Source organism: Micromesistius poutassou, assembly GCF_964030765.1.
Source record: "Micromesistius poutassou genome assembly, chromosome: 9".
Classification (NCBI taxonomy): domain Eukaryota; kingdom Metazoa; phylum Chordata; class Actinopteri; order Gadiformes; family Gadidae; genus Micromesistius; species Micromesistius poutassou.
This window is the reverse complement of record NC_140279.1, coordinates 6,826,014-6,850,936: the sequence shown is the minus strand read 5'-3', so window position 1 is coordinate 6,850,936 and position 24,923 is coordinate 6,826,014. Positions and strand designations below refer to the sequence as shown.

General features: G+C 42.8%; 1 protein-coding gene across 1 annotated transcript in view; it reads right to left on the bottom strand.

Moving 5' to 3' along the window:
* LOC311352788 (complement factor H-like) overlaps positions 1-24,923 on the bottom strand; it is a 135,838-nt gene that overhangs the window by 49,622 nt on the left and 61,293 nt on the right. Inside the window, exons 10-18 of the mRNA XM_084472587.1 lie at positions 23,714-23,905; positions 23,263-23,424; positions 19,767-19,949; positions 18,986-19,177; positions 17,159-17,320; positions 15,736-15,918; positions 14,961-15,152; positions 13,134-13,295; positions 10,949-11,017 (exon numbers count right to left, since the gene is read on the bottom strand). Coding sequence (XP_084328713.1) covers positions 10,949-11,017; positions 13,134-13,295; positions 14,961-15,152; positions 15,736-15,918; positions 17,159-17,320; positions 18,986-19,177; positions 19,767-19,949; positions 23,263-23,424; positions 23,714-23,905 — 1,497 coding nt within the window. The remainder of the gene's footprint in view (positions 1-10,948; positions 11,018-13,133; positions 13,296-14,960; positions 15,153-15,735; positions 15,919-17,158; positions 17,321-18,985; positions 19,178-19,766; positions 19,950-23,262; positions 23,425-23,713; positions 23,906-24,923) is intronic.

The following is a 24,923-nucleotide window of genomic DNA, read 5'->3' as shown; positions in this document are numbered from 1 at the left end:
GCACAGCCCGCGTCGGAAGGACAACGAGGAGACAGCACACCATCTCTGTCACTGCTGGAACAAGGAGGAGCCCTGGAGACAGCGCGGCACAATGAGACTCAACGCGGAGGCAGAGAGTCCATGAGCAACAGCTACTACGCTTCTTCAAGGGGGTTCAGAAAGGACTTCAAAATAAATGGACATGTGGGTGAGTCAACCTCAAAAGACACTCTTAGTTTTAGTAGCCTGGAACATCAGATTGAAAGTGGGCTAGGAACAGGCTATACTGAATTTGAAATTGTAGTAGCAGTTATTCGTGCTGTGAGGCCTGGGCTGAAACTGAGGAGTTATTTGGAGGGGAAAAATAATCTCACCCTTGCTACCCTTAGACAAATACTTAGAGCCCACTATGCAGAAAAGGATGCAACTGCATTGTACCAACAACTGACAAAAGCTGTGCAGGGACCTGGGGAAACACCACTAGATTTTCTGGTCAGAGTGCTGGATCTACGCCAAAAGGTACTGTCTGCATCTGAGCGTGCCCATCTGGCCTGAAATATAACAAAGAGCTAGTCCAAAGCCAGTGTTCACAGTCCATCATGACAGGCTTGTCAAACGGCAACACAGGTTGCGCAATATGATGAAAATGAGAGGGCACTCGTCTAGTCTGGTGCAAAATGAATAAGGTTAAGACTTTAGGTCTGTGGGACACAGGGGCACAAGTATCAGTCATGAGTGAGGCATGGAAATCCCAAAACTTACCTGATGCAAAAATCCATCCAATCAGTGACTTGTTAAAGGGTGAGGAAATTCTGGATTTAAGAACAGCCAATGGCTCAAAGATTCCCTTTCAGGGATGGGTTGAGGTTAGTCTCAATCTGTGTGACCCAAAAGGTCAAACATCAGAGTCTGATGAAGTAATAGTCCCAGTGCTAGTGAGCAGTGACGTAGTACAAAGACCAATAATAGGGTTCAATGCCATTGTGGAAATAATGAGATCAAAAAGTCCAGGTGCAGCCCAGTGAAAAAGTGGCTCTGCTCAGACAGTCACTAAGACTAGGTTCAGGGAAGGCAGAGGCACTCCTAAATCTGATTCAGGAAGCTACCAATGACAATGTTACTTACCCAGTCAGAACAGGACGCACGCCCATTGTAGTTCCAGGGGGACAAGTCAAGTGCATTAGCTGCCCTGTAAAAACAGATATCAAAGTAAATGCTGAAATGCTCTTTGAACCCGAAGAAAATATTTTGTTAGAGGAGGGATTGGAAATCACTTGCCAGCCGGTAAACATTTCCTGCTCCTTGCGTAAAGTTAACATTTATGTCAGAAATGCCACACAGCATGACATCTCGATGCCAGGTAAAATTATGATAGGGAGCATACAGAGAATAACAGAATGTTATCCCGTGTACCCAGAGGAGCACCATGTTAATGCAGTAGTTGTCGAAAATGCCCCGGCTCAACTTAATTCTACCACAGAAAAGTCACTGAGTGATTCCAAAGACAAACAGTGGGATCCACCTGTCAACTTGGACCACTTGACCAGTGAACAACAAACAGTTGTTAAACAAATGCTCAGAGAAGAGTCAAGTGTATTTGCAAGGGACAAAGATGAGGTTGGTTTTATTAAAAACTTACAGATGGACATTATGCTTACTGATAATACCCCAGTAGCTAAAACATATAATGCCATACCACGACCATTGTATGAGGAGGTAAAAGCTCACATACAGGACTTGTTAACGAAAGGTTTCATCCACCTCCCCATATGCATCTGCAGTTGTTTACGAGACGGAGGCCTGAGACTATGTATGGATTACAGGGGGCTTAATAAAAAGACAATCCCAGATAGGATACCACGCATTCAGGAAATACTTGATGGTCTGGCTGGGAACGCTTGGTTCAGTGTACTGGACCAGGGCAAAGCTTACCACCAGGGTAACATTAGCGCGGACTCCAGGAAATGCACAGCCTTCACAACCCCATGGGGGTTGTACGAATGGAACCGAATCCCATTTGGCCTCACTAATGCACCGTCAGCTTTCCAACGCAGTATGGAAGTGGGCCTCGAAGGACTCAGAGACAAGATATGTATTCCTTATTTAGACAATGTCTTAGTGTACAGCAAAACATTCTCTCAGCATGTTGAGGATATGAGGTCAGTCTTAAAACGTCAACAAGCCTGGGGAATCAAGCTGAGGCCGGATAAATGTGACGTTTTCAAAAATAGTGTGCGTTACCTTGAAAAAGTGATCTCAGCCGACGGCTACAGAATGGATAATAAAGAGATAGCTGCAGTACAAGCGCTTAAAACAAAACCACCTACAAACATCAGAGAGCTCCGTAAACTCTTAGGATTCCTGGGTTATTATAGGAGTTACATGCAGGATTTTTCCCAGTGTTTCCTACACATAGGCCAATGTGTGGCGCTGCGCCACAGAATGAACAACGAGCGCCACAAATTGATTCCGCTTTTCTTAGTTATTTTTACTTTAACACAATTTCTAAATGTAACTCCGCCAGCCTGTAATCGTGCCCTCTCCTCCCCCCCCCCCCCCCCCGTCATCAATCCAGTCCGCAACCCAACTGCCCCCCCCCCCTCAACAATTCCACCAGCGGTTATAACGTAAGCATTATAAGCAGCGGCGGTTTTAGGCACAGGCGAAAAACGAGACACACGAGAAATAAAATGATCCGCGCATTTTCTATTATCGATAATACCCCCCCGCCCCCCGTCAACTCCAGCAGCCTGTAATCGCGCCTCCCCCCGTCAACAACTCCACCAGCCGGTAATCGCGCCTCCCCCCCCCGTCAACAAATCCACCACACATTGCTACCTGGTCTGTGGGAAACAGTTTCCCGTCATGCAAAATGCCTGTATGACCTGCTCTCATCAGACATAAACCAGAGTACGAAATCTAAGTCAAAATTTCAATCAGCGAGGGCAGGACAACCTAGCCTGGTTGGCACGACTTTCCAATGTTGATACTCAGCATTGGGTCTGGCCAAGACGTTAAGAGAATCCATTTCTCAAAGCGCATCCTTCAAACCTGGTTTACCCGCCCCCCTCAAATGCCTCAGTCTGCTATTGGTCGAAGCCAGAATAGGCGGTGTCGAAGCTTAAACCAATCACACCGCTCTTTCCTTTTTCTTTTCTATAAATGCCTCCAGGGCTGCTCTCTGCTCGGTTTTCAATACAAATGTCCGGTTGAAATCTTTCAACACAGCATCGACTGCTGTGTTGAACGCTGTCCGCTGCTCCATGCTGCTGTTTACAATGAGGTTCCGGTCGCTGCTCTACAGCGTCACTTACTTGAACACGCCTCTACCCAGAGCCGTTGGAGAGGCTCGACGTTGATTGGCTCTCGAAAAAGAGGGTGGAGTTCCCGAAAATTCGGGAGACAGAAATCGAGTTAATAGCACGGTTGGCCAGACTAGAAGTCAGCAGCGCTTTTGCGAGGCGTGACGTCACTAGTGTGGGCGCGACCAGGCTAAGGACAACCCCCTCCGAATAAAAAAATAGAGTGGACTGACACACACCAAAAAGCATTGACCTATCTTGTTGATGTCTTGACTAACCCACCTGTAATGGCTTATCCCAGATTTGAGGATCCATATATTTTGCATGTTGACGCTTCCGAGGAGGGGCTGGGAGCAGTCCTTTACCAGAGACAGGGAGGCAAACTGAGAGTTATCGGCTATGGCTCACGGACATTGACACCAGCAGAAAAAAACGATCAACTACATTCAGGAAAACTGGAGTTTTTAGCACTCAAGTGGGAGGTTACAGAAAGGTTTAGAGACTATTTGTTTTATGCTTCCTCTGTAACTGTGTACAGCGATAATAACCCTGTTACTTATGTCCTGAGCACAGTTAAATTAATTGCAACAGGACATCGCTGGGTGTCCGAGCTGGCTGACTTTAACTTGTCATTAAAATATTGTCCGGGGAAAGTAAACACGGACGCAGACTTCCTGTCCCGGGCACATTTGAGTATGGATGCATTAATGTGTGAATGCACAGAGCAGTGTGGCCCCGAGGGTACAATATTCACTGCAGTTGAAAATCAGAAAGAGTACGATGTAAACTGGATCTCAGCCATTACGTGCAGCCCACATGTTCAAGAAATAGCTGCCGATATCCAGTCAGACATAAAGATAACACGGCAGGAGCTGCTGAAGGCACAGATGCAAGACACTGCCATTTCCTATGCGATCCAGCTGAAAAAGTCTGGAGAGAAACCAGACAAGATAAGAGGGATACAACTTTTACATGAGTGGAAAAGACTGTTTCTCAAGAGGGGTTGTTAAAACGCAAAACGTACTTCCTGAAGTGTATAAAGAGTTGATTTACAAATACCTTCACTGTGAAATGGGTAACCTGGGGGTGGAACGGGTCTTACACCTGGCTAGACAGAGGTTCTATTGGCCTGGGATGCAGAAGGACATTGAGTTTTTTATTACAAAAGTGTGTAGATGTAACATTCAAAAGAAACCTGCAGTCCACACCCAAGCTCCCATGTGTCATATACCCAGGGGCGGACCTACCATTAGGCAAACACAGGCAATTGCCTGGGGCCCCGAGATTTCCAGGGGCCCCCAAACAAAGTTTTCTTCGATTTAAAGCAATTATTTTTTTTGTCTTAATTCGCGCACTTAAAAATCCATAAAAATGCTTAATCTATCATGATCTTTTGACTGCCCCCCCCTCCCTTCTCATGCAATGGACTATTCCATGTTACTGTGCATGTCCAGGCTTGATTCAGGAAGACGTTACCAAAACAAACTAGTTGGTGTGGGTTGAGAAAATGAAGCAGAGATATATATATATATATATATATATATATATAGAATATGTATAGAAATGATCTCAAATGGTGCCGTAGCAGGTATATGCAGGGGCGTACTTAGTCATTTGGGGGCCCAAGGCAAACCCAGTCATTGGGGCCCTCCACATTCTCGTTCTGCACTGTGTATATATATATATATATATATATATATATACACACACACACACAGTGCAGAACGAGAATTTTGCCTTGGGCCCCCAAATGACTAAGTACGCCCCTGCATATACCTGCTACGGCACCATTTGAGATCATTTCTATACAACTTTACCAAGTTTGCTCAAGCGTACCCAACCCGTAACAAATCAGGCAAAACGGCAGCAGATAAGATTTTTAATGATTTTGCCCTGAAATATGGTTTCCCTGCTAAAATACACCATGATCAAGGCAGAGAGTTTATTCAGACAACTGCAAAAAAACACAGGCATTGCAAACTCTAAAACAACTCCTTACCACCCTCAAGGGAACCCAGCTGGAAGATTTAATCGTACATTGTTATCTATGCTGCGGACCTTGGATGAGGAGAAGAAGGGAAATTGGAGTGACTATGTGGGCAAAGTTGTACATGCATACAACTGTACGACTAGTGAAGCAACGGGTTACTCTCCTTTCTATTTGCTTTTTGGTAGATTGATGTGATTGATGTGATATTTGGGATAAGTGAGGAGGAAGGATGTAACTCTCTTGAGGAATATGCTAAAAAATGGCAGCAACAAATGAAAGAAGCATATGACATTGCATCCAAAACTATCAAAAAGACTACAGCAAGAGGAAAAACATACTATGATCAAAAGAAGCAAAGTGCAGTGCTTTCTCCAGGTGACAGAGTCCTTGTCAGAAATATGTCAGAACGAGGAGGGCCTGGGAAATTGCGCTCATATTGGCAAAAGCAAATACACATTGTGGTCTCCCAAAAGGGGAAAGACAGCCCAGTTTATGAAGTCAAGTCCTTACGTGGCACAGGGAGAGTCAGAATCCTCCATCGTAATATGTTAATGCCCTGTGATGCTTTGCCACTGCAGGAACTAGAAAATAAAACTGGACAAAATCAGCTTGTTCAAAAAGCAAAGAGACACAAGAAGAACAAAACAAAAGATACATCCGAGGACTCAGAGAGCTCAAGTGAGGATGAATACTACTGGGCTAATAGACTGAGGCACCAGCACCACAAGACTGGAGAGCAAAATGTTGTACCTCAAAATGCTCCTGAAATACTTCAGCCTGGACCTGAGGCTGACGCAGAGGAGGTCAGGGAGGATACTCCAGCCCCAGTGCTTGTGGACAAGGACACTACTGGAATTGATTTTACTAGGGTTGACACAGAAGAGGTGCCACAGACAGTTCCAACTGCAGACTGTCCTGGTCACCAGGAGCCAGAACTCACTGACATGCAACCTCGTCGTTCACAGAGGGAAAGACGACCCAGGGAAACACTGACGTATGACTCATTAGGTCATCCAACGCATCGTGTGGTGGGGCTTCCCACTAACCCACTGTATGTAAATGCACTGACCTCAGGTTATGGACAATACTGTACGACTTGGCCACTTCCATGGATGTTTGGACCACATCTGGGTTATCCTTCACTTGTTTCCATGGGATACTACTGAAAGACTGTTTGTAAGTTCAATATAGACTGTTGTAAAGAGAAATATGGACACAGTAAAACTTTGAACTAAGTACTAAATATCCATTAAGTGTGTCACCCGAGAAAAAGGACTGAGATCAGAAAAAAACAACCTTTATTTTGCAGGGGAGGAATGTAGCACCTGGAAATACCCCTTTAAAAGTATTTTGTTTTGTTTACACAGAATTACTAATTTAATAGTTGATAGTTTTATTTCCAGTGAGTAATTCTGTCATCTCGCCAGCAGATGGCCTTCAGAAGAAGTCAAGGTTCAGAGGTTAGGGGGAGCCGGAAATTAACGTGGTGCTCGCAGTCTTGTGAACTTGACCTTGCTGTTCTGGTGATGATGCTGACTCTCGAAGTAATTAAACTGAACTAAAATACACTGTCGTTGTCTGAGTGGTGTAACACATATACAGACCTACTTTATGGCATTCCACCCACCATTGCTATTTGTCCTATGGGTGTTATTCTGATATTGAGGCAAAGTGTGTGTGTGTGTGTGTGTGTGTGTGTGTGTGTGTGTGTGTGTGTGTGTGTGTGTGTGTGTGTGTGTGTGTGTGTGTGTGTGTGTGTGTGTGTGTGTGTGTGTGTGTGTGGGGTCAACCTCATAGAGCTCAGAGACAGACGCTCTTCAAATTAGCCTACACATATCTGTTTGAGGAGTGACTTTGCTCCAAAATCGATTCTTCTGCTGTGGAATTGGCCCCTGTAACAAGCAACGCCTTTCAGGTGGGAACGGTCATGCGGTTTCTCTCGTCAGTCCAAGTATTGCTCATGATGGAAAGATCAGCTCAACGGGAGCATTAGTGCCAGGCAGACACACGGCAAACTGACAATTTAGACATATTTTTGTACCGAATCTCCCTGCTTCTGAAATGCGCAAACATCTCCGCCCAGCGCTCGTCCGCTGGTTTTCCATCAGCATTCCACTGTACGTCCATCCCTGTTGCGTATGCCCTCACACATTGTTGAAATCATATGTTGGATGCTTTAATGTTTCTATGTGGTTTTTAGTTAATGATCGGGCTATAATTAGACCACGTTGGCTATGTAATCGCGGACAAGGGGACATTTCATAGTGGTTGGTGGAAACCGGGACAACCCTGCGCGCTGCCTTGAAGGCTCCTTTACTGTGTGTTCACACCGCACTTCGCCCCGCGACACATTTCAATGCAAAGTGAACGTAGAGACGCGTATCGGGCGAAATTTTTTGTCGCCGGGACCCGCGACAAGATTTGATTAACGGGGCGACAGTTTTCCCCAAAACGGGCGGGCACGTTCACGTGGATTTGTCGCGCGAATGAGCGACAGATTTCGCAGAAGTTTAAATATTTCAACTTCTTTCGCGGCACTCGCGGTGAGACAGCCAATCAGTGTTGACTGTGGGTAACGTGGGTGAAGTAACGTAAAACAGCCAATCAGCGTTCACTCCCTGGCTGACGTCACGTAACAGCCAATCAGTTCACTCCCTGGGTGAAATAACGTAAAACAGCCAATCACCGTTCAGCCGGCTGGGCCAACCGTTCGGAACCGACCGCAACTGTGGGTCTATTTAATGATATGCGGCAATACATTAACAAACATCGTTTGTTACCAGTATTGTATACATTATCGTTGTCGACTTGTGTTCATAATATGCATGTGTCCCCCTGTTAATATACATCGCCCTGGACCAACCGTTCCCTGCACTCAGCAGTGAACCGCAGCTTGAGGAGGAGAAAGTATATAAAGTATATAAATATATATTATATATAAATATCTATATCTATATAATATATACGATATATATAATATCACGGCACAAAGCGGTGTGCGCCTCCAGATTATATTATTAACCCATAAACAATGGGCATTCCGGCGTCTCTCCCTCTTCCACAACAGGTACAGACACGCAATAGTGGTGATCTCGGCCATGGTTGATGAGAATGAATTGGCATGAATGACCGTTGGCGGGCAAAATGCTCTGCGACAAAATTTGCCCCGCAACACGTTTCAGTGCACACATTAAGCACAGCGACAGATTTCGCTGAGTCGTGCGACAACATACGCAGCTTCGCGCGAACAGGCGAAAATTGTGTCTTTTGGTGTGAACGCACAGTTAGGGGCACAAAACACCGGTGACAAGACGCTGTGTTGCGCTTTCAAAATAAAATCTAATATTTTTCTCCTCACGGTATAATAAAAAAATAAAAAATAAAATAAGGTAAGAATTACAGCTATGGTTACTTTTGTTAAAGTCTTTCAATAAGTACACCATTACAACTAAACAAATTAGATCTGTTTGTCAAAGCTACACGAACAGATCTAATTTGTTTAGTTAATTTAAGCATGGTTGGGGATGCCAGCGATGATGGTGACGATGAAGAGACCTTTGAAAACAGCGCTACTGGAGCGCATGCACTTTACTTTCTATCTCATAATTGACTCTTAATTGAAACTTTTTATTTAATTATGAATTTTAATTCTCATAATTATGACTTACAATGGGGATTTTCTTTTTTATCACTGGCAGGAATGGGCTTCCATTACGGAGCCGCCGAAGTGACATGAAGGAGAGAAAAAAAAATGTACTGGGGACAAACACTGACTATAGTTTTGCGAGATCTTGAGTTTGTTTTGCGAGATCTTGACTTTGATTTGCGAGATCTTGAGTTTGATTTGGGCTCAAAGGGCCGGCTGGCGATCGGGGTGGTGGATGTGCCCTGGAGATGGTGGGAGGGCGAGACCCCCTTGGGAGCGGCTCTGCAAAGGCTGGAGAGGCGAGGCTGGAGGGGGGGGGGGGGGACACGTGTCGCCGTCGGGAGTGGGTCCGCGGACTCCAGCCTCGCCAGACCCACACGCACATTGCTGACCTGGCCAGGGTCTGGCGAGGCTGGAGTCTGCGGACCCGCTCCCGAGGGGGACATGGACCAGTGTTTTGCCGTTTGTTTTGCTCCTTTCCTGGGGCTAGAGTTAGGCTGCGCGTGCAGCCTAAAAAGGGTCCTCGCCAGACCCTGGCCAGCACATTGCTGACCAGCAATGTGCATGTGGGTCTGGCGAGGCTGGAGTCCGCGGACCCGCTCCCGAGTGAGAGTTCACGTTGGTCAGCGCTCCGCCATGCTGCAGAGTGCAGAGTGCGTGTGTGTGGGTCTGGCGAGGCTGGAGTCCGTGGACCCGCTCCCGAGGGGGACACAGACCAGCGGTTCGCCGTGCAGAGTGCAATGTGCGTGTGGGTCTGGCGAGGCTGGATCAAGATCTCGCAAAACAAACACAAGATCTCGCAAATCAAAGTCAAGATCTCGCAAAACAAACACAAGATCTCACAAAATAAAGTCAAGATCTCGCAAATCAAAGTCAAGATCTCGCAAAACAAACTGAAGATCTCGCAAAACTATGTCATTGTTTGTCCCCAGTACGTATGTTAGTATGTCTTTTTTTGTCTTTTTTATTTTCCTTCATGTCACTTCGGCGGCTCCGTAATTTATCATATTACAATGTAATATGATAAATAAAACAAATCCATTAAATCTGTCATACACATGCATATAAGGCTCTGTCTGCACCTGCTATTGGCTCAGTCAAGTTCAAGTTGCATTTATTGCTGGCGGGCCACAGAGAAAGTCACTTACAACAACACGCTTCAAGATGTGTCTCCAAGCCAAAAAAACTTATGATTGATTGTAAAAATCGCCAATTCAAAAGCGTACGGACCGACAAATATTTATTAACAAAAAATGTTATAATGATACAATTAAAAGTGAAGAAGAAAGGAATGCGTCTGCCAAGTTTATTCCATGTAATAGTACTATATCTATTAAGTTAACACTACTTTAAGTAAGATTTATTTGTAGCGATTCATTGACATAGTTTTACTCTATGTGTGGCCCCTGAACCGCCAGTGGTTTTCCTTTTTGGCCCACTTGTTAAGGAGGTTGAATAGCCCTGATCTAGTGTCTGGGAGTTCTCGCGAGAGCACAATTTGAATTTGCTTAGCGAGTCACTCTGGGAACGAACAATAAGGCGTGTTTCAGATCGCCTGCATTTGAGCGCATGCATGCACGAGACTTGAGAAGATCTGCATCGTTTGGGAGAGGGCATAGTTTGGGAGAGGGCACGCCTCTTTGAAAGGAGTCATTTCTCATGTGGGAAATTCCACGTGGTAATTCCAACCGAGTGTCTTATGTCTGCATTTATTTGAGACCATATGCACAGAAAAGCAGACGGAGGGAGTTACCCTGGAGCTCCCGCAAGTTTTTAAAGCTAACAAACCGTACTCCACGCACCCCCCGCTGTGAACAGCTTCGTTTGAGGGCGTGGCTAACCGCTGGAAGGCGGGATTTCTGCACTTCAGCACCTCCCACTGCAGAGTCTGACGTCACATTATCACAGCAGTAAATTTTTAGCACAAACAAGTTGTTTGACACACTTAATGAGGGGCATTTTCTGTGTGGGTGAATACTCCCTCTGGTTCGGACGTAGAATTTTGTGGGTCACAGCTGTGATGCTCCTCACCTGCCGTGGTTGTTGCACTGGACCCAGGCACGACCGCAGCCTCCACCTTCTCCAGTTCAGAGCCATCAGCTATAAAACAGAATGTCATAGATCTATATCTATATCTATCTATATATAGATATAGATGTATAAGGGCTTCCTGTCAGTGTTAACGCTTGCGATTAATCTGGAAACAATGCGTAAAAAAGCATTATGTTTACGCCGATTATTGCACTTCTTCATTTTGTGCCTTATGTCTTCTGCCAGCTGGAAGTGATTTCCTTTATGGTAGTTAGCTGCATCATTGCCATTCAGCTTCCCATACGAGAGCGTGCGTGGGAGTCAAACCCTGCGAGCCGCCACGAACCAAGAAAGACATAATAACGTATTGCGCACGTTTCATACAGTAATAGGCTGTGTGTCATGCACCTCTGAGATTTTGAAACTATATCCACACGGACATTACACAATCTCTGCCTGTGTCTTGTAAAGTTAAATCGCTGATCAGAGGAAAACCAGAAGCCTGGGTTGCATTTCACCGAAACGGTTTCTCCTGATGAAATTCTCCCTTTTTGCACATCAAGATAAGTGGTTTCTCTCGCTCACAGCAGTTGACATGTCACTTCTGCAAATCAAATTGATATCAAATTGAATTAATAGTGACAATACCCAAAGCAACAGCGGCCATTTTAATTGATTTCATTTAATTAATTGAGCGAGAAGTCCTGTATTAGAAGGGCAGAACTGTAGCCCACTTCATTTCTTAAAATCTGGTCAGAAACTTTGGACAGTTGTGACATGAGTTTTTTTCCTTCTTTAGAAGTACATACACTTAAAAATAAAAAAAAGTTAAATCACTCTGGTAGTTTGTGGAGGTGGTGCTGGGGCCGCTCAAGAGTCAAGCAAATATTATCTTTATTTTTATCTCGACAATCTACTTCTGTGCCATTCAGGGGAAGCTGTGAGAAGAGACCCTATGACAGTGATAAATCATCTCTCCTTCTTGGGTTTCGCCATCAACTGGGTAAGAGCTTTCCGCTCCCTAGTCATCGGCTAATCTACTTGGGGCTTTGCCTAGACTCGGCCACGATGACAGCGTGTAAGGAGTAGAATGTTCTATATTGTGGGGAGTAAAAGTAGTAAGTTGTCTGAAAATACTCTCTTTTGTTTGGCATTTTGTAAATCCATTGATCCTTCTGTTGGAAGACTCATTGCTCATTGACCTGAAACAGAAAGGGGGGCTGGTTGTAGTCTTTTCGCTCGCTCTAGCCCTACTGTTGATACTGAGCAAAAATACAACCAAACGTAAACAGCCCCATTTCCGTTTCCGGTACCGGTCCGGTTCCGTTTCAATGGGATTTACAAAATGCCAAATAAAACACGACAAACTGTATTTCACTATGACACTTGATTTGGAACATCAACAAACACCATTAACCACTCGGTGAGTTGCACATTTCTAAAAACAAACGTTTAGGGTTGTTTTAAGGACAGGTTTGTGAATGCCCATAGCCAGCCATTCTGAAGCAGGCAGGGGAAATTCTAAATGAGCCAAATACCCGAGACAGGACCAATAGTCAAAATTTCAGTGTCAACCACTCTATTTCATCCTAGAAAAACCAGAAATGGGGCTCAATGTTCAAAATACCGGAATTGTCCAATGTTAACCCAAAACCAAATATACATTTCCTAATCTATTGATGATGAATGAAGTGAAAAATGAAGTGGAAAAAAAATGAAAAACAAGAAAAACAAAACACTAAAAACTTGCCTGGGCTACTCATGTTAACGGCTGATGGTTTTGCACTGGGCTTAACTATGCTGAATGGCTTTAATAGAACACAGTGAAACTTAAGGTAGCTTTAAACTTCCATAAACTGTGGTGTGTGCAGCCTCAACCTGCCCCAGAGTCTAATCAGTGTGACTTGGGCCAGGTGAGGCTGCTTAAACCAACACTCAACCACAGTACAGACATACACGTAATATTTGCCTGCTGAATAGGCGTTAACTGACGCCTATTTATGAAGCAAGACACATTACGTTCAACAGGAGCCGCTGTCTCTCTACAATATGTCTGACCCTGTGTAGAAGGGTCGAGGTCAATGTTTATGAGAACGTTGACCGACCTGTACAACAATGTAGAAGATGCAAGGAACGACACATAACTAAATATGCACATACAAATAAAAATCCCCCATGAAAATACCTTTACAGAGTGGGTTTGGTGTCCATCCGTTTTCCGTGCATGTAGCCCAATTAGCAGTTTGCGTGAAGCCTTCTTTACACCGGTATGCTGCATGATCACCCCTCCATTTACTTTGAAGCCGTTGTTTCAAATTAGGGTCATTTGGATCCTGACATCTGATCTCTGAATAAAGAAGCACAATTGTGTTTCAGTGGGAACTTATAGTAGCGCATGATTGTTTTCCCAAAACGTACAATGTGGCATCTACATAGTTCTCAATATAGATTTCTGAACACTTATGTAAATTTATTTGGTTTACTTTCATTTGATTACAATTGTTACAAAAAAACCACACCAATCCAATCAAACCTGAAGGATCGAGATGACCTGGGGCCTCATGTACAAAGCTTGCTTACGCACAAAAAAGCTGCGTAAGCAACTCACGCAAACGTTCGGATGTACAAAGACTGACTTGACGTGAGAAAGTGCGGTTCTCCACGCAAACTAAATGCCTGGCTTACGCACATTTCTGCTGCATTTTGTCAGTTGGCGGCACATAGAGGCAATGCAGCGCAACAACATTAAGCCTACGCGATCACGAGTCAAGAAGTAATATTGCAATATGAGGCGAGTTCAAAGTGGATTTGAACGTCGGAATGCGTGATCTTAAATGCGCTTCAATCATGCGTTATTGTTGTCGAGACGCATAATATGACACTGTTGTTAGGCTAAACTTAAACAGACCCATAAAACTAAATTGTCAATATTGCAATTAAAAGGAAGCCCCAGCAATATTATTTTCAGTGATTGCTTGTTTATTAAACGTTACATATTTTCCGGACCACGCATGACATATGATCTCTCTTCACACATTTGTTGTGAAATTCTTGACTGCAATATTATTATGTGATGTTGAGTGGAGTAAGCACAAGCCATTGTTACTTAAAATCAATCCATCAATGAACCAGTCGGCCAATTTCGAATTATGTACATATTATTGACACATTGGGTGTATGGATACAACCTATCGTCAGCATGCATCCAAATAAATGAGAATATAAAAGCATGCGCAAAATGTGGCAATAATCGATATGTTGACAATGGCAGTGTTGGCCTTGTTAGAAGATGGTCGCATTCAAAATTAACGGGTGTTCCGCGACTATTATGATTTTTTGGTCAAAAAGGAGCCGATCCCAAATCACAGCTGCCACCCTTTGCTCAAATAGGGCGAGCTCCCAGACTCCGCCCCGCTGCGCTCTGACCCACGCTTCTCCCGTAGGCAGAGACCTTTCTTTTTACGTCCACTTTTTTTATGTCAGCCACAGTTCGGCTTTCCGCCCCAACCTCAGTGACCGACTTGGCAACGTTTTCCCACGCCAGTTTTTTGCTTTTGGTGCTGATTTTGGAGGAAAGAGAGCCAAACAAGATCTTATTTCTGGCCTCTACCTCCGAAATCAGCGCCTCCACCTCGCATTCACTAAAGTTATTTTTTCTTCCTTTCTCCATGTTCTCCTTTCTCCTAACGAGCGCACTACTGCAGGCCTATTTGTACGAATTAGCATATTAAATGAGGGAGGAGACTGGGTGGAGAGACGGGCTCGTGCATGTGCGCTCAATTTCACGTTAATTGGGATGTACAAAGAGAATCTGCGTGAAATCGTGCTTACGCAAGGATTGATACATCCGGATTTATTTGTGCGCAGCAGCTTTCCAGATTTTGGCGTCCGCAAAGTTTTAGTCAGAAATCCACGCAAGTCTTTGTACATGAGGCCCCAGGATGGTTCATGTCAATCCTAAGAAGATATATACATTTACAACTAATTGATGCGTGAAAATAATGTTGCCTACCTTGGCATATTGCATCTGTATCCCATTCCCCACTTTCTGTACAACTAATTGTTTTCTGTGTTCGTTGATCAAAGTAGGAAAACCAGTAGCCTCGGTCGCATTCCACCGAAACGGTTTCTCCTGGTAAAAATCTGTCTTTATTTACGTCAAGATAAGTGGTTCCTATCAATCGCAGCAGTTGACATGTCACTCCTGAAAATCAAAAAGTAGGATAACAAATTAATATTGCCATTACCCAGCAAGCAATAGCCCTCATATTGATGTCTGTGCCTGATAAAGCCCTGAATTAGACTAGGCTACACTGCAGCCACTTCTGGTCTTCAAATTGGGTCAAAGTAACTTTGGACAATTTAAAAAAATGTAGGTGTTAAAGTTTATCATGTAGGCTTATGCCAACTGTCAAACAGTTATAGTATTTCACTTCAATCGTCTATCATGGACCTTGGGTGCAATTCATGGCAGGGTGTATGTCCACTCAACCCCTGAGAGCGCCCGGTACATAGTAGTACATAGTACACAGTTAGTAAGCACGAGTTTTCCTCTAATCACTTGAAGATCACTCAGATTATTGTTGTATTTTAAGAGCATAATAACAATGTAGGCATAAATGATAAAAAGATATCACCTGAATCAAACTAATTAGAAGTAATGGTTCTGAAAAAGAGCGAATCCGCGATGCAAACGTAAACGGTCCCGGCTCACCGTTCCGACCTTAGTTGTCACATTGCCAGAAATCCTAGATTTGTGTGCAATGCCATTAGAAAAAAACACTTACGGTTGCAAATAGGAATTCCTGGACTCCATTGACCACTTCGGCATCTAATTGTTATCTCTCTTTCCATTCTGTAATTGGTACGGCATGCGTAGGTTACTTCGGCTCCAGAATTGTAGACCTCCCGTTTCTTCTCCATAATAACTGCATTCTCTACTCTTGTCGGTACATTGCAGGGGGGGTTCACTGAAGAAAAAAAAAAGAAAAAGGCCACACACGATGTTAACCCAAAACCAAATATAAATTTCCTCATCTATTGATGATGAAACAAACTGAAAAAAAGACAAACAAGGTGGAAAAAAATGAAAAACAAGAAAAACAAAACACTAAAATCTTGCCTGGGCTACTCATGTTAACGGCTGATGGTTTTGCACTGGGTTAAACTATGCTGAATGGCTTTAATAGAATACGATGAACCTTGAGGTAGCTTTAAACTTCCATAAACTCTGCACTCTTGGCAATTGTGTAGTCATCTAATTAGGTGCCAAGCACAAAGTGCGAGGAACCTATTGTAATTGTTAGTTTTATTATTATTATTATTATTAGGTGCCAAGCACAAAGTGCGAGGAACCTATTGTAATTGTTAGTTTTATTATTATTCCGCCGCGTTTGCATTACACAGCCTAAACCGCTCGCACGCTTTTTATGAAACTTACTACAGCTGTAGAGGCTGACATTTCTAAAAACAAACGTTTAGGGTTGTTTTAAGGACAGGTTTGTGAATGCCCATAGCCAGCCATTCTGAAGCAGGCAGGGGAAATTCTAAATGAGCCAAATACCCGAGACAGGACCAATAGTCAAAATTTCAGTGTCAACCACTCTATTTCATCCTAGAAAAACCAGAAATGGGGCTCAATGTTCAAAATACCGGAATTGTCCAATGTTAACCCAAAACCAAATATACATTTCCTAATCTATTGATGATGAATGAAGTGAAAAATGAAGTGGAAAAAAAATGAAAAACAAGAAAAACAAAACACTAAAAACTTGCCTGGGCTACTCATGTTAACGGCTGATGGTTTTGCACTGGGCTTAACTATGCTGAATGGCTTTAATAGAACACAGTGAAACTTAAGGTAGCTTTAAACTTCCATAAACTGTGGTGTGTGCAGCCTCAACCTGCCCCAGAGTCTAATCAGTGTGACTTGGGCCAGGTGAGGCTGCTTAAACCAACACTCAACCACAGTACAGACATACACGTAATATTTGCCTGCTGAATAGGCGTTAACTGACGCCTATTTATGAAGCAAGACACATTACGTTCAACAGGAGCCGCTGTCTCTCTACAATATGTCTGACCCTGTGTAGAAGGGTCGAGGTCAATGTTTATGAGAACGTTGACCGACCTGTACAACAATGTAGAAGATGCAAGGAACGACACATAACTAAATATGCACATACAAATAAAAATCCCCCATGAAAATACCTTTACAGAGTGGGTTTGGTGTCCATCCGTTTTCCGTGCATCTAGCCCAATTAGCAGTTTGCGTGAAGCCTTCTTTACACCGGTATGCTGCATGATCACCCCTCCATTTACTTTGAAGCCGTTGTTTCAAATTAGGGTCATTTGGATCCTGACATCTGATCTCTGAATAAAGAAGCACAATTGTGTTTCAGTGGGAACTTATAGTAGCGCATGATTGTTTTCCCAAAACGTACAATGTGGCATCTACATAGTTCTCAATATAGATTTCTGAACACTTATGTAAATTTATTTGGTTTACTTTCATTTGATTACAATTGTTACAAAAAAACCACACCAATCCAATCAAACCTGAAGGATCGAGATGACCTGGGGCCTCATGTACAAAGCTTGCTTACGCACAAAAAAGCTGCGTAAGCAACTCACGCAAACGTTCGGATGTACAAAGACTGACTTGACGTGAGAAAGTGCGGTTCTCCACGCAAACTAAATGCCTGGCTTACGCACATTTCTGCTGCATTTTGTCAGTTGGCGGCACATAGAGGCAATGCAGCGCAACAACATTAAGCCTACGCGATCACGAGTCAAGAAGTAATATTGCAATATGAGGCGAGTTCAAAGTGGATTTGAACGTCGGAATGCGTGATCTTAAATGCGCTTCAATCATGCGTTATTGTTGTCGAGACGCATAATATGACACTGTTGTTAGGCTAAACTTAAACAGACCCATAAAACTAAATTGTCAATATTGCAATTAAAAGGAAGCCCCAGCAATATTATTTTCAGTGATTGCTTGTTTATTAAACGTTACATATTTTCCGGACCACGCATGACATATGATCTCTCTTCACACATTTGTTGTGAAATTCTTGACTGCAATATTATTATGTGATGTTGAGTGGAGTAAGCACAAGCCATTGTTACTTAAAATCAATCCATCAATGAACCAGTCGGCCAATTTCGAATTATGTACATATTATTGACACATTGGGTGTATGGATACAACCTATCGTCAGCATGCATCCAAATAAATGAGAATATAAAAGCATGCGCAAAATGTGGCAATAATCGATATGTTGACAATGGCAGTGTTGGCCTTGTTAGAAGATGGTCGCATTCAAAATTAACGGGTGTTCCGCGACTATTATGATTTTTTGGTCAAAAAGGAGCCGATCCCAAATCACAGCTGCCACCCTTTGCTCAAATAGGGCGAGCTCCCAGACTCCGCCCCGCTGCGCTCTGACCCACGCTTCTCCCGTAGGCAGAGACCTTTCTTTTTACGTCCACTTTTTTTATGTCAGCCACAGTTCGGCTTTCCGCCCCAACCTCAGTGACCGACTTGGCAACGTTTTCCCACGCCAGTTTTTTGCTTTTGGTGCTGATTTTGGAGGAAAGAGAGCCAAACAAGATCTTATTTCTGGCCTCTACCTCCGAAATCAGCGCCTCCACCTCGCATTCACTAAAGTTATTTTTTCTTCCTTTCTCCATGTTCTCCTTTCTCCTAACGAGCGCACTACTGCAGGCCTATTTGTACGAATTAGCATATTAAATGAGGGAGGAGACTGGGTGGAGAGACGGGCTCGTGCATGTGCGCTCAATTTCACGTTAATTGGGATGTACAAAGAGAATCTGCGTGAAATCGTGCTTACGCAAGGATTGATACATCCGGATTTATTTGTGCGCAGCAGCTTTCCAGATTTTGGCGTCCGCAAAGTTTTAGTCAGAAATCCACGCAAGTCTTTGTACATGAGGCCCCAGGATGGTTCATGTCAATCCTAAGAAGATATATACATTTACAACTAATTGATGCGTGAAAATAATGTTGCCTACCTTGGCATATTGCATCTGTATCCCATTCCCCACTTTCTGTACAACTAATTGTTTTCTGTGTTCGTTGATCAAAGTAGGAAAACCAGTAGCCTCGGTCGCATTCCACCGAAACGGTTTCTCCTGGTAAAAATCTGTCTTTATTTACGTCAAGATAAGTGGTTCCTCTCAATCGCAGCAGTTGACATGTCACTCCTGAAAATCAAAAAGTAGGATAACAAATTAATATTGCCATTACCCAGCAAGCAATAGCCCTCATATTGATGTCTGTGCCTGATAAAGCCCTGAATTAGACTAGGCTACACTGCAGCCACTTCTGGTCTTCAAATTGGGTCAAAGTAACTTTGGACAATTTAAAAAAATGTAGGTGTTAAAGTTTATCATGTAGGCTTATGCCAACTGTCAAACAGTTATAGTATTTCACTTCAATCGTCTATCATGGACCTTGGGTGCAATTCATGGCAGGGTGTATGTCCACTCAACCCCTGAGAGCGCATACATACGGTACATAGTAGTACATAGTACACAGTTAGTAAGCACGAGTTTTCCTCTAATCACTTGAAGATCACTCAGATTATTGTTGTATTTTAAGAGCATAATAACAATGTAGGCATAAATGATAAAAAGATATCACCTGAATCAAACTAATTAGAAGTAATGGTTCTGAAAAAGAGCGAATCCGCGATGCAAACGTAAACGGTCCCGGCTCACCGTTCCGACCTTAGTTGTCACATTGCCAGAAATCCTAGATTTGTGTGCAATGCCATTAGAAAAAAACACTTACGGTTGCAAATAGGAATTCCTGGACTCCATTGACCACTTCGGCATCTAATTGTTATCTCTCTTTCCATTCTGTAATTGGTACGGCATGCGTAGGTTACTTCGGCTCCAGAATTGTAGACCTCCCGTTTCTTCTCCATAATAACTGCATTCTCTACTCTTGTCGGTACATTGCAGGGGGGGTTCACTGAAGAAAAAAAAAAGAAAAAGGCCACACACGATGTTAACCCAAAACCAAATATAAATTTCCTCATCTATTGATGATGAAACAAACTGAAAAAAAGACAAACAAGGTGGAAAAAAATGAAAAACAAGAAAAACAAAACACTAAAATCTTGCCTGGGCTACTCATGTTAACGGCTGATGGTTTTGCACTGGGTTAAACTATGCTGAATGGCTTTAATAGAATACGATGAACCTTGAGGTAGCTTTAAACTTCCATAAACTCTGCACTCTCGGCAATTGTGTAGTCATCTAATTAGGTGCCAAGCACAAAGTGCGAGGAACCTATTGTAATTGTTAGTTTTATTAGGTGCCAAGCACAAAGTGCGAGGAACCTATTGTAATTGTTAGTTTTATTATTATTCCGCCGCGTTTGCATTACACAGCCTAAACCGCTCGCACGCTTTTTATGAAACTTACTACAGCTGTAGAGGCTGAGTCAAGATTAACAGAGAGCAAATATCACACTGATTGGCCTAAAGGTGGCGCTATAGCAACAGTCCCAAAAATGCAAAATTTGAACAAGCATATCTCGTAAACGCTTTAACTTACAATCATGAAACTTTGACCTCACATGCATATTCTCATGATGAACAAATATGCCTCAAGAACCTATGACTTCCGGTTTCCAGATTTGCCGCCATTTTGAATTTGGTTAAAAACACTCAATTCCCTAAGGATCCTAGGTTTTTTTACTTAGACAAATATCCTTTGGAACATATCATCTATGGACCAATGTCCTTAATCTGACATGAAAGAAAGTCTGTAAAATAAAGAATAAAGCACCCAGGAGCCATTGACTTTTAAAAGTGGTGTGGTTTAAAACGCAAAAATAGTTAAATGCTCATATCAACATCAAGTTGGACTCCTATGATCTTGACCCCAATACAAAAGTTGTTCAGAATCAAATTCTCAAATGGGGCGTGGCATCGAAATGGGCGTGGCCTGTCACTAAAATCGCCACAGTTCATAGACGCAATGTTTGATTTGAGTGGGACCAACCCAGTGGCTGTTGGGGCCTAAAGTTCTAACTGCTCATGTAAAATGAAGGTGATTTACAAAACAACATGGCCGCCAGAGGCTAAGAACCATCAAAAAAACACGAAATATAGTTAATTGCTCATATCAACATCAAGTTGGACTCCTATGATCTTGACCCCAATACAAAAGTTGTTCAGAATCAAATTCTGAATAAGATAAACCCAACATATTTTAAAATAGGGCGTGGCATCGAAATGGGCGTGGCCTGTCACAAAAATCACCACAGTTCATAGACGCAATGTTTGATTTGAGCGGAACCGAGGTCCCCACATGCATATCATCATGCTGAACAAATATGTCTCAAGAACCTATGACTTCCGGTTTCCAGATTTGCCGCCATTTTGAATTTTGTTAAAAACACTCAATTCCCTAAGGATCCTAGGTTTTTTTTACTTAGGCAAAAATCCTTTGCCACATATTATCTATGGACCAAGGTCTTTAATCTGACATAAAATAAAATCTGTAAAGTAAAGAATAAAGCACCCAGGAGCCAATGACTTTTAAAAGGGGTGTGGTTTAAAACGCGAAAAGAGTTAAATGCTCATATCAACATCAAGTTGGACTCCTATGATCTTGAGTCCAATACAAAAGTTGTTTGGAATCAAATTCTGAACAAAATAAAGTCAACATCTTTTCAAATAGGGCGTGGCATCGAAATGGGCGTGGCCTGTCACAAAAAACGCCACAGTTCATAGACGCAATGTTTGATTTGAGCGGGACCAACTTAGTGGCTGTTGGGGCCCAAAGTTCCAACTGCTCAAGTAAAATCATGTCGATTGGCAAAACAACATGGCCGCCAAAAGTTGCCGCTAAAGTTGGCGCTATTGCAACAGTCCAAAAATGCAAAAAATGGTTTATTGGTCGGTAGGGTTAGGGTTAGGTTTGATGGTTTATTAGTCGGTAGGGTTAGGGTTAGGTTTAATGTTTTATTGGTCGGAAGGGTTGTATTGGTCGAATCAGGCTTGGCACCGTTAAATGCTGCATGCAGCTTTAATTGTGATTGCTTTGGTTGTACTGAGCCTTAACTGTCACTTCGGATTTAAAAAAAAACATGTCCTTTTTTTGGTGCATTGATTACTCAATGCACAACAGGTGTGCAGCCTCAACCTGCCCCAGAGTCTAATCAGTGTGACTTGGGCCAGGTGAGGCTGCTTAAACCAACAATCAACCACAGTACAGACACTCACACACAGGTAATATTTGCCTGCTGAATAGGCGTTAACTGACGCCTATTTATGAAGCAACACAGTGGCGCGGGAAGTAGGGGTGCGACAGGTGCTGCAGCACCCCCTAGTGGCCAAGCTTTAAAACTGCAATGACAATAATAGATATTAGAATATAATAATATTATATTATAATATAATAATATAATAGAATAATAAAATATAATACTAGAATAGATATTATAAATATCTCTGGTTGTTGTTTCTGTTCCATGACATTTTGTATGTCATGTTTGGGGTATGGGATGAAGAGAGGGATAATTTTAGTAATTTGAAAATTATTTTATTTATCAATGTGTATTGGCCAATCAGATTTGTCTTGACACGATTGCAATCAGCCTAAGCATAGCATGCACGCACACTCACAGCCTGACACAACAATGACAAACGAGTTCTAAAGTGGTCTGCAGAATACAGCGCCTGTGCAACATAGTATCTATAGAATTCTATAAACTCTACATAGACAGTATCCCCCTGACGAAAATATTTTCCTGCATGTCTGACAAGAATATGTTCAGGGGGATCATGCTGCTGTCAGCTGCTTCTCATGGAGCCTCATTGCTAGTGAAACTGCTCTAAAAGGAGGTCATGTCACATCCATTATCCGTATATGTGGAAATAATTCAAATTCTCCAGATTGTGTTATTTGAGTAGTAGAAATTGGGTTATTTACACAGTAGCAGTGAATAGCCTGTCTAGTTAGGTCTAATTATTAAGCACAGCTTAAATAGACATTATAAAAAGTTAATAAATTAAACCGATTTTGATCAATTCACCCTTTCTGTACTATAGTCACTCTTTCCCCGGTGCTAAAGCATGGTACTTCAGTCATTTTCCTGTCACATTACATTCAATAGGATAAGCTGTCTCTCTACAATATGTCTGACCCTGTGTAGAAGGGTCGAGGTCAATGTCTATGAGAACGTGGACTGACCTGTACAACAATGTAGAAAATGCAAGAAACCACACATAACTAAATATGCACATACAAATAAAAATCCCCCATGAAAATACCTTTACAGAGTGGGTTTGGTGTCCATCCGTTTTCCGTGCATGTAGCCCAATTAGTAGTTTGCGTGAAGCCTTCTTTACACCAGTATTCTGCATAAGCACCCATCCATTTGCTTGGAAGCCGTTGTTTCAAATTAGGGTCATTTGGATCCTGACATCTGATCTCTGAATAAAGAAGCACAATTATGTTTCAGTGGGAACTTATAGTAGTGCATGATTGTTATCCCAAAACATACAATGTGGCATCTACATAGTTCTCAATATAGATCACTGCACACGTACGTAAACGTATTTGGTTTACTTTAATTTCAAAACAATTGTTAAAAAAACAACACACCAATCCAATCAAACCTGAAGGATCGAGACAACCTGGTTGGTTCACATAAGAGGACAACAATCCTAAGAACATTTATGCATTTACAACTAATTGATGCGTGAAAATAATGTTGCCTACCTTGGCATATTGCATCTGTATCCCATTCCCCACTTTCTGTACAATTAATTGTTTTCTGGGTTCGTTGATCAAAGTAGGAAAACCAGCGGCCTCGGTTGCATTCCACCAAAACGGTTTCTCCTGGTAAAAATCGGTCTTTATTTACGTCAAGATAAGTGGTTCCCCTCACTTTCAGCAGTTGACATGTCACTCCTGAAAATCAAAAAGTAAGATAACAAATGAATATTGCCATTACCCAGCAAGCAATATTGTCATATTATCATATTGATGTCTGTGCCTGATAAAGCCCTGAATTAGACTAGGCTACACTGCAGCCACTTATGGTCTTCAAATTGGTTTATCGTGTAGGCTTATGCCAACTGTCAAACAGTTATAGTATGATTTCACTTCAATTGTTGACACAAAGCCAATTGCAAAGACTTTGTCAGGCACAACACATGAAAAAGTAGTCACGTGACACGCAACAAGAAAGATTAGATACTTTAGTTTTAGTCTATCATAACCAGTGGCGTAACAAGCCAACGACGGGGCCATAAGCAGGATGTTTTTTGGTTTTTGGCCGGAGTGAGACTCTGTAGAATCTACGGAGTCGGGGTGTTGGATTGCGGGCAGACGGGATTGTTGACCGGGGGGCGGGATTGCGGGTGGGTGGGATTGTTGACGAGGGGGGGGGGGGGTTTGAAACTTAGAACTAGCTCTGAATACAAGGCCCGGGCGGTAAGATGAAGTCGCTGGGGTGGGTGGTGCCCTCCAAAGATTGACGTACCTGCTTACCGATAGTTACGCCACAGATCATAACCATTGTTAGCTAACCGACAGACAATTACAACCCCAAACTAAATGAGAAGCATGCAGAAACATGAGGTATGTATTTCATAGCTGTGCACATGCACATTAAAATGATATTGTTGCTAATCCTTGATCTACACAAACAATATATCATATGAAAGCTGAGACTCCACTGATTCCAACAGTCCAAACCACCAATCACTCTGTGGTGTGTTTTTTAGAATAAACTTCACTTCTTCAAGTTACAACCAACGATCATGTCTCACACAGGTGCACTTCTCGTAGTTTGAACAAGCATAGTTTGGGAGAGGGCCCGCCTCTTTGAAAGGAGTCATTTCTCACGTGGGAAATTCCACGTGGTAATTCCAACCAAATAGGGCAACGTTTTGATATGTTGAGGGGAGTGTCTTATGTCTGCATT